We start from the raw sequence: 10,343 nt of genomic DNA, 5'->3' as shown, positions 1-10,343 counted from the left end.
GGCTTTAATATATGTCATCAATATGTTATAAAACTTTAATTTCATCGATTATTTACATGTATAATAAAAAAATTTACATACCTATACAAAACATAACTCATTAACAAAATGAAAATAAATATACATGAGGGAGAGGGGAATATTATTGAATATTATTAATTTAAGAGGGGAGAGAAAAAAAAAAAAAAAGTTTCTAAAGAAATTACAAATGTCACCCATTTTCACAACGTACGGAATCACAGTCGTTGTTCCAAAACAAACAATTACCCCAACCGCTATAACAAATCAAAAATACAGCGGCCAAAAATACAACACTACACATTGTGCAGGGTTTTCTTTCAAGAAAAAATCCTGTTATGTATAATATCATGAACATAACATGCGTATGAAGCAGAGCAGGATTCACAGGCTTTGGTATTAATAAAACTGGTATCATCCATTGTAAACAATACATTTTACTCCTTATTTAAATTATATACGCACTAAGCACTTATATTTATTGAAAAATGTTTCCTATATAATAAAACTGAGTTTTTGATTCTTGAATCCATCTAAAATAGTCAATTGGAGTTGATTAATAACAAAAGAATTTTTTGTCTCGAGGTTGAATAAAAATTTAGATACAAAATCAAGGCTGTATACAAACGTACCAACTTGATAAATAAAAATCAGCTGCGAAAATATTAAATCAAAAATATTGATCGCGGAGGCATCGAACTGTTTTTTTTTTTTTTCGTTTTTTTTAACAAAATAACGTTCCAACGTCTAGAAACTAAAATTAACCGTGGTCATCATTTGTGTATGACTAGAAAAATGTACGTAGTTAAAAAAAATTTTTTTTTTTTTTAATTGATCGTGTTAAATGAGATTATTTAGTTTTTGAGTTTTATTTGAAAATAAATATGGAATTTTACGTATTAACAACAATATTACCGTGATTATCCGTGGACAATAGATTGATTATAGAAAATGAATAACACAAATCTTGACCCATTAACACCATTATCTGCTGTACAAAAATACAAAGAACTCGCCAAAAATCCTGAAAATCATTCAGAAATAGTTAAAGATAAAACAGCTATAAATTTTTTGACTTACGTTTTAGATACCTCGGACGAAGAAGTTTTATTAACGTCTTTGGATACATTATTATTATTATCGGACACTAATTCTAATATAGATAAAATTCGGTCTACATTTGGTGTTACAGAAGCGGTTAATTTAATTCTCAACAGGAAAGATGTTAAAAATGTTGACATTAAAGATAAGGCAAAAAATTTATTAGAAAAATTGAAAAATTCAAATAATTCTAACAACAAAAACACTGGGCAAAAATGTCAAAATAACAAAAATAAAAAAGTACTTACATTATATATAAATGGATTACACTTGGAAACTCGTAAAGATTTGGAAGATATACTAATGAAAAAAATGAAAGGTGTTTTATCTGTAATTATCGATGTTGAACATCAAAAATGTACAATGACTGTTTTCGATCACATTGATCCTAAAACCATTGCTACAATTATATCTGAAAATACTGACATGGAAGCACAGTTAATATCTAAAAACAAAAATAATCAAGAAATATTAGTTCCTTTAATTGACAATGACAAAACATTAGATTTAGAAGATCTCCCTCCATATCTTGATGAAAAAGATTCTCCTGTAAAAGAAAAAGCCGTTAGATCTGCCAAAGATATAAGAATAGCAGCATCCGAGTGGTTTTGTTCCGCAGCAGGATTTTTACAAAGAACATTTTATTGGTGAAATATTATATCATGTAAATATTTTTTTTAAAATCATTTCCCTACCATACCTAAAACTTAACTTTGTTTGTTTTTTAAAATTTTTGTTATTGATTTCGTTTTTTTTTCACTCGTTTTAAATTTGTTTTGTTTTTTTTTTAAAAAAATCTTTTCATCGAGAAAAGATAGATAAAAAAAAAAACAATTCTTTTTTTTTTTATCAAAATGTTTCTTTGATAAAACACTGAAAATATTGTAAATAATAGTCAAAATCACTATTCATTACTCATATTTTTAATTAAATAATTTTTTCCAGTATAAATAGAAGTGGGAAAAAATTATTATTAAATTTATTAAAACATTTAACGAATTATGTTAATTTTTAATTATAAATTTTGTATAATTTATGTGTCTTTTGCTTTAAGAAAAATATCAAAATTTTTTTTAAATAATAAAATAAGTTATTAGTTTTTAAAATATTATAAAATAAGGGAAAAAAAAAAAAATTTTCACTTTTATACATATAATTACTTACAAAAAAAAAAAAAAAAAAAAAAAACTATTCGATATGTCTAGTCAATAAATTTAAAAGAAAAAATTTTTATAATTATAAGCAATCATGCAATGTAATAATAATAATGTTTTGCATAATTTAAAATTCAAGGTTTAGTAAACCTGATAATTTATACAATTTATAAAGCGAAAAAAAAAAAAAAAAAAAAACATTGATTACATACCTTCTCGTATACAGCATATTTGCTTTATAGTTTACATAAATATGAATTTTTCAAACATTGTTGTTAATATATGCTTATTTATTATGCCATAATTTTTTACATTAAATATTTCACCAAACTTCTTCGAATTTAAGTAAAATAGACTGCAGGATGGAAATTATTTTATAAATTTTTGTTTAAAATAAGTTTATTGTTTTATTATTTCCTATAAAAAAAAATAAATAAATAAAATATTCATTAATATAATTTAATATTATTATTTGTTTGTTGTTATCCTTATGTAATTATTTATATTGAAATATAAATTATTCTTAATTCAATATAAAAAAATTTATTTAAAGAAAAAATTGTTTAAAAAAAGAAATATGATTAAAAGTAATATGATCACAATGCGATAAAAGATATCATTTTAAAAAATTCATTAATTTAATTATTTTAAATTTTCAAACACGTTGACAAAGACATTAACAAATAAAAAAAATTAATTTAAAAATAATGAGTTAAAAATTAAAGTCACAACACAAACCTCATCGTTTTCATTCGAACGTTTTATAACATCATGTTTGCCTGATACAAAATTTTAAAAATTCCAAATTTTTCGTGCGACGTTTTTCGCATTCATTTAAAAAAAAAAAAAAAAAAAAAATTTCCCATTCGATGATTGACGACGATGATTAAAAACGTTTTATTTATTATGTTTTTCTAATAAAAAATTTCGTTCAGCGCTTCGATTTTAATTTAACTAACGTTTTGACGCAAAAACAATAACAAAATAAAAATTTTCCCCGCTTTTTTTTTTTTTTTTCTATTTTGCCGCATACGACAAAAAAATTAAACCGGAAATGAAAAATAAAAAATTTTATTTACGTCAAATTTATATCATGCATTTCCTCTATCGATTAATTAATTATTTCTATTATTTATAAGGAATTCTTTTAAATAAATAATTTTTTTTTTTTTTTTATTAATAATAAAATTTATTTTTATTTTACATTGATGTTTACATAAAAAAAAAAAAATAAAAGAAAAAAAAAACATTTTCTTATTCTGAACTTACTTCGCCATTTTGATGTTTATAAACAATTTTTAACGAAAATAATAATAATGATAATAATAATAATTAAAATAAAAATATAACAAAAAATAATTTAAAAATTAAAAAAAAAATAAAACGTCAAAAATTTTATTTTATTTTATTTTTTGTTATGACAAAATAAGGCGTCCAGCACCAAAATTCATTAATAATAATAATAAAAATAGTAATGATAATAATAATAATAATAATAATAATAATAATAATAATAATTATCACAACTGATACAAAAAAATCACAGCACTTTTTTTTTTTTTTAAATTTATTTTATTTTTATTTTTTGTTTGTATATTGTATCGAAATAAAACCTTAATTAAGACATTTTTTTTTTTTGTTTGTTTAAAAACTTTAAATCCATTATAATTATTTATATCGTCAATTAAATAAATAAATAATAATAATATAAATAAATAAAAAAGTTTTAACTAAAAAAAAAAAAAAAAAATTACATACGTATTATGAGAGTGTGTGTGTGTGTGTTTGTGTATTTTACGTGAATTATCTTGTTTGATAATTTTTCTTATCAATTTATTGTTGTTGTTGTTAACAGTTGTTGTTTTATGTTTAACAACAAATTCGAACAAATTTTTTTTTTTATAAATCAATCGTTGAAACAAAAAGGAAGAAATAAAAAACAAAAAAAAAAAAAAAAACACATGATTATCATTTCATATAAGTTCCTACGGGGGGGATGAGGGGGCAAGAGGGGGTTAAAACAAAATTTTATTTATTTATTTAATTTTTTTTTTTTTTTTTTTTCAAAATCTACATTATTTTTCTAAATTATCTAAACGTAAGCACGACGAAAAATAAATAATAATAATAATAATAAAAAGAATCATCCATCCCTCTCATTATTATTATTATTATTATTATTATTATTATTATTATTATTATTATTATTATTATTATTATTATTATTATTATTATCATCATCATTATTATTAACTAAATCGTTTTATTTATTTATTGCATCGTTAACAAACAATTTGAATTTTTTTTTCTTATTATTATTATTAAAAATTTTTTTCATGTTTTTTTAAAACAATAATAATAATAATAATAATAATAATAATAATAACTCAAAATTAATTTTCGTACGTAACGAACTTAATGAAAAAAAATCATAATAATAATAATAAAAAAAAAAAAAAGAAAGAAAAAGAAAAAAAAAAAGGAAAAAAGCAGACGAAACTTGATTAAAACATATACGTATATATACTTATTATATATATATATAAAAAACGTTTTTTCCTAGTCGATGAGCCTAATTTTATTATTATTATTATTATTATTATTAAAATTATTATTATTATTTATATTAACATCATAATCATCATCATCATAATCGTCATCGATATTATTTAAAAAAAAAAAAAAAATGAAAAAAAAAAAAAACAAACTCGAATCTAAATCCCATCAAATCACAAAAACTAATTTATTTATTTATTTATTTTATTTATTTATTAAAAATTTCTAATGGGTGAAATTTAATTTTATTATTTTTGTTTACCGAACGAAAGCGTGCAAAGGGTGCGAGTTTTTTTATAAGGCGTGCTTTCGAATTATTATTATTATTATTATTATTATTTTCATAACGTATACGTATATATATATAAATATCTAAAATATATGTGACGTCAAACTATTCGAGTGTGTGTGTGTGTGTGTGTGTGCACGTGTATTAATAACCGGCCGTTAATAATAATAATAACAATTAATTGAAAATATATAAAAAAAAAGTTTTTCCGACCATTAACAATTATTTTAATAATAATAATAATAATAATTTATCCGTATGAAAATTAAAAAAAAAAAAAAAAAAATGGGAGTGAAAAAGCGCACTTGCGGGCGTGAATTCTTCTTCTTCTTTCTAGAACATTTAAAAAAAAAAAAAAAAAATGTATTTATATATATTAAAAATTTCATTCGTTTAAACTTTTTTTATTTTTTATTTTTTTTGAGTGATAAAACGATAAAGTCCATGGCAGTCATTTTTTTTTTTTTTTTTTTTTTTTTTCAATCAATCGATTCGGGAATTTAAAATTTTTATTTGAGCTGATTTTACCAAATCCTAAAACATAGAAAAAATAATTTTTCTTTTTTGTTATTGTTTTAAATGCGGATATCGAAATTATTTTTCGTGAACTATGACCTCTTCCTTCCACCACCACCACTTCTGCTACGATAATGATTTGTCTTTTGATGATTTCGAAGTTAAAAGATTTGTTTCCTCCGTGGGTGAATTGTCTCCATCCATAGGGGGACAACGTGATGGTGGTGGTGGTGGGCAAATATACAAAGGCGATTCTCGTGAATATTTTTTTCCTCCGCAGCATCCCGTTTCTCCTGGAACAAAAAAATTAAAAAAAAAAAAAATAATTTCTGCACTTATGTACGCACCACGTGTCCTGTCTCTACCGCTCACCTGATGACGAAATGCAAGACGATAGACTTTCCAATTTATCTTTATAAATTTTTTTTTTATAATCATTTTCATCATCATCATCATCATCATCATCATCCCTGTAACTTTTTCCCCCTTTCCAGTAATCGTCTAAAAGTAGCAAAGGAGATTTTATGCTTTCATTTTTGTAATCTGACGAGTCCGTTGAAAATCCAATAAATTTTATAGGCAGTGCATGATGAGATTTCATTCCCGATTTCGTAGCGAGACTTTTAATCCCGGATTCTGTCTGAAACGCAATAAAAAAAAAAAAAAAAAAAAAGTTTTCCTTATTTTTTCTGTCTCCCCGCCCCCCGCCCCCTTCCCCCCGTACCCGATTTACAAAAAAAAAAAAAAAAACTTGCGTCATCAGCACTAACTTGATATTTCATGCTCGATGATGGTGACGTTCCTCTCGACGATCTGTTGTTGAACGTGACGATGCTGTTGTTCTGATCTTTACTCCCGTAATCAAAATCGAATCCCACATCTTTGGGATTTGGTATAAACATGCTGCGAACGGATGATGTGTCCGATATTAGTTTTTCCGATTCCGGATCCATGTATTTCGAATATGATTGCTCCGTTTTTTTCAATATTGATTTTGAACGACGATTTTGATCTGAATTCATCGCGTTCCAATTTTCAATAGAATCCGCCGTCGGATTTTTATTTTCGGTCTTTTTTCCTTTTTTTACGGCACAAACAGACAAAACAGACAGAAAAAAAAAAATTAATTTTCCAACATGATATTTAAAATAGATTGAAATGAATTATGAATGGAATTTTTCATTTTTTCGAAAAAGTAAAATATTTATTCGTAAATTCGAACATCGAACGAATTTGAAAAGTTTCGCAGAGGGAGGGTGGGCGGGGGGGGGAAGTTTTTTTTTTTTTTTTTGGGTACTTTCTAACGATAAAAGTCAACGTACAAAAATTAATTCCATCCCTTAATCTAATAATAATAAAAAAAAATTTAATTTTACAAACTGGAAAAGAAAGAAAAAAAAAATCGAGATTTTCTGCTTTTCACGCGCGTGTCCCCCTCTCTCTGTGAACCGTGTGAACTCAAAAAAAAAAATTCACTTTTTAACTGTGGGAAAATAATTCTAATTGAAAAAGATAAAAAAACAAAAAACTCGACAGTTATGCGGGTTATCAAAAATTACTTTTCTTCTTATTTTCATTCATCGACTCCTCCTCCTCCTCTTCCTCCTTCTTCTCCTCCTGATAGGGAAAAATTTTCCGAGACTTTTCCAAAAAAAAAAAAAAAAAAAAAAAAAAAAAGAAAAAAACTACCTTTGCTACTCCTTCCGTTTTGCATTCCAAAAATATGTTGATTGATAAGTTTCGTCGCTGACGTGAAACCTTTTATCGGAATATATTTTTCCCTTTTCCCTTCTAAACTTTCTTGCGAATCTCTTTTTTTAAGTGATCTATCGTGTGTGTCACCGTATTTACCCCTAGATTTTACCCCCTGGAAAAAAAAAAAAAACATTTTATTAAATTATCATTATCGTTATTTTATTAACGACTTCGTTAACCACGGTTATCGCAAACAAAAAAAAAAAAACACGACAATCTGAAAACAAATAACGAATTATTCATTTCCGGTTTAAAACGACAAATTTTAGTAGTCGAGACACAGTTATGCAATCGTGTTATATTAAAAACAAATTAGTCGGAGGATTAGTAACGAATTTTGAAAACAAAAACCGTCAGGATTCGTTTTTGACCTACTCCATCATGGAAGCACCGTTATCATCCGTATCGATATCTTGCAAACTAATTGATGACGTACGCCAAACGGCGTGTTCGGATTTGCTTATGTGAAACCTCGTGCAAGTCCAACAGAGTTCGGTCGGACACCTTCTAGAATGTTCACCGAAACAATGAGATCCGGTCATTAGTGACCCGCAACGTTGATGTTCGTGATTGACCCAACCGGGAAAACTATTTCTCCTACTTCCGACAACGGACTGGAGAACACAGTCGATGAAACACAAATTAAATATATAAAATCTACCCTAAAGATCGTTTCAGATTTAACATGGATTCCCACCCCTCCCTCCCCCCACACACCACGGCTATAAATAAAACACCAACTGACCTGTTGAAATCGAGTTTTTCTATGTTTAGGTACGGATACGTAATTCAAACTCCCTCTGCTCCCTCTTTCCGGCGAACGTCCGATATTTCCAATCAAATTGTCCGTCGTGGAATTAACTAAACTCCTTAATGCTGTATCACCGGATGCACTTTTTTTTAAACCGCGTAAAACGTTTGAACTTTCGTCCAAGGGAAGATCGAGAGGATTCACGTACAGGTTACTGCTATTGTCTAAAACGTAATCGAAAATGGCACAACTTTGATTAATGACGTCAGACGTGAGATCTCCTTCGGATTGAAATGGGTGAGTGTTGCAACTCGCGAACGTGTCCGAACTATCAACGCTTCCCCCCATTTCGTTTTTATTCTCTTCGAATGTTTTCACCACTCCTTCGCATGATATGAATTTTTCACTTTCACCTTTCGAACATTCTAATGATTCTATTCCGAATTTTGTTATCCTTTTGCTTACGCTGTTGTTGTTGGAAATCGCGCGAACGTTTTCTTTGTACATTGAATATCTTTCCGGATCCGTGTTCATCGTTTTCATTTCCATGCACACGGGTTGATGGAAATCACTCGTCGGCAACGGCATGAGATTTTCAGCATCTACGAAATCTTTGAAATCCTGTCGGAAAAATAAACGGGAAAAACAAAAAAAAATTTTTTTACATTTATATATATATACTCATAAATCATTATTATTATCAGAGAATTCGCTGTTATTTATCGTAATAAAAACATCTATCAAAAAAAAAAAAAAAAAAATTTACAATTCCAGACTCTTTCTTTTCGTTTCGTTTTTTTTCCTTTTTTTTTTTTTTTTTCTCGTCTTGTCTTTTTCAACGTTGCAACACGTTTTTCTTTATTATTATTATTATTATTATTGTTTTTGTCACAAAATAAATTTTGTTGATTTATCGGAAAAAAATGCGAGTTGGAAAGGCGGAAAAAGTAAATTTTTTTTTTTTTTTTTTTTTTTTTGACGCTACCCTAATTTGTATTCAAATCGATTTTTTTTTTTTCATCACAAAAATTTCTTCTTCGTTTTACTAAATATAAGAAACATTTTTAATTCTAATCAAAATTTATATAGAAAGAAGAATAATAATAATAAAATTACTCATTAACAAACGTAATAACTATCAACAAACCATTAACTGAGACGACTACTACTACGGGTAATTATTAATAATAATAATAATAATTTCATGCAACCGGCTCGGGTAAAAAAGCTCAAAAACAAACATTTAAAATTCATTATTATTATTATAACTTCAAACAAACGAATACTTACTTTTTAAATTATACAACTTTTTTGATATTATTTAAAAAAAAAAAAAAAAAATGGGAAAAGTTATAACAACGGCATTTGCGAAAATCCTCTGTCCTCTCCCTCCTCTCCCCCGAGTATTATTTTCCCGGAAATGAATAATAAAATTTTTCGCGACAACGACAAACGACCAAAACCAAAAATTACGTGAAAGAAAAAAAAGGAATCATCAAAACAAATTTTTCATTTAAGAGAAAAAAAAAAAAAAAAAAAAACAAAACAACGTCGAAAAATTTATACAAACAAACAAACAATTAATTATTATTATTATTATTATTATTAAATAATAAGTCAATTAAAATCGCGTCCGTTAATTAAACCTCAATTAATAATAACAAATCTATTTATTAATTTAATATCGAAAACAAAATTTTCAAACGGTTGTTTTTCAATTAAATAATAAAACCTTACAAACGACGACAACAAACAAATTGTTAGAAAAATATCTCGCTTATTTCTTATTAACTTATGTTTACCTAATAATTTTGGGAAGAAAATGAGGGTCTTGCCGCGTGCCGTGTAATTCCCGTGAAAAACAAATTTTTCCGGGAGATTCGATTAAAAAATCGAGTCGTAAAAAAAAAAAAAAAAACTACGAGACGGATGACAGACGCAATTACAAACTCAAACGTGACACGAAATAATAATAATAATAATTTAAAAAAAAAAAAAAAACAAATTATTATTAATCCTTTCGAAATGGGAAGTGAAATTTCGAAGCGTCGTAAAAAAAATTTATTATTATTACGTTTTTTTTTGTTTTACCTTCGTAATAACAACACAAAAAAAATTTATTTATAAAAAATTTCGACTCACCTTTTCTTCTTTTCGGCGACGATCGTGACTGATAATTGTTAATATATTTAAATATATTGCT

General features: G+C 26.0%; 3 protein-coding genes across 3 annotated transcripts; 1 reads left to right on the top strand and 2 right to left on the bottom strand.

The window, feature by feature from the left end:
• Window positions 1-211: 211 nt before the first annotated feature.
• On the bottom strand, window positions 212-454 carry Phum_PHUM520920 (Bladder cancer-associated protein, putative; the record flags this gene model as incomplete). Its single annotated transcript, XM_002431259.1, has 1 exon — window positions 212-454. One exon carries the CDS (start codon window positions 452-454, stop codon window positions 212-214), a length of 243 nt encoding a protein of 80 aa, XP_002431304.1.
• Window positions 455-969: 515 nt separating this feature from the next.
• Window positions 970-1,770, top strand: Phum_PHUM520910 (uncharacterized protein; the record flags this gene model as incomplete). Its single annotated transcript, XM_002431258.1, has 2 exons — window positions 970-1,399; window positions 1,439-1,770. 2 exons carry the CDS (start codon window positions 970-972, stop codon window positions 1,768-1,770), a joined length of 762 nt encoding a protein of 253 aa, XP_002431303.1.
• A 3,990-nt stretch (window positions 1,771-5,760) lies between these two features.
• On the bottom strand, window positions 5,761-8,832 carry Phum_PHUM520900 (uncharacterized protein; the record flags this gene model as incomplete). The annotated part of the gene is made up of 7 exons (XM_002431257.1): window positions 5,761-5,927; window positions 6,112-6,274; window positions 6,405-6,712; window positions 7,324-7,487; window positions 7,765-8,051; window positions 8,135-8,761; window positions 8,806-8,832. The coding sequence occupies 7 exons, from the start codon at window positions 8,830-8,832 to the stop codon at window positions 5,761-5,763; spliced, it is 1,743 nt and encodes a 580-aa protein (XP_002431302.1).
• Between the last annotated feature and the right edge of the window lie 1,511 nt (window positions 8,833-10,343).

This window comes from Pediculus humanus, genomic scaffold (genome assembly GCF_000006295.1).
Source record: "Pediculus humanus corporis 1103172108284 genomic scaffold, whole genome shotgun sequence".
Classification (NCBI taxonomy): domain Eukaryota; kingdom Metazoa; phylum Arthropoda; class Insecta; order Psocodea; family Pediculidae; genus Pediculus; species Pediculus humanus.
This window is presented reverse-complemented; position numbering and strand designations above follow the sequence as displayed.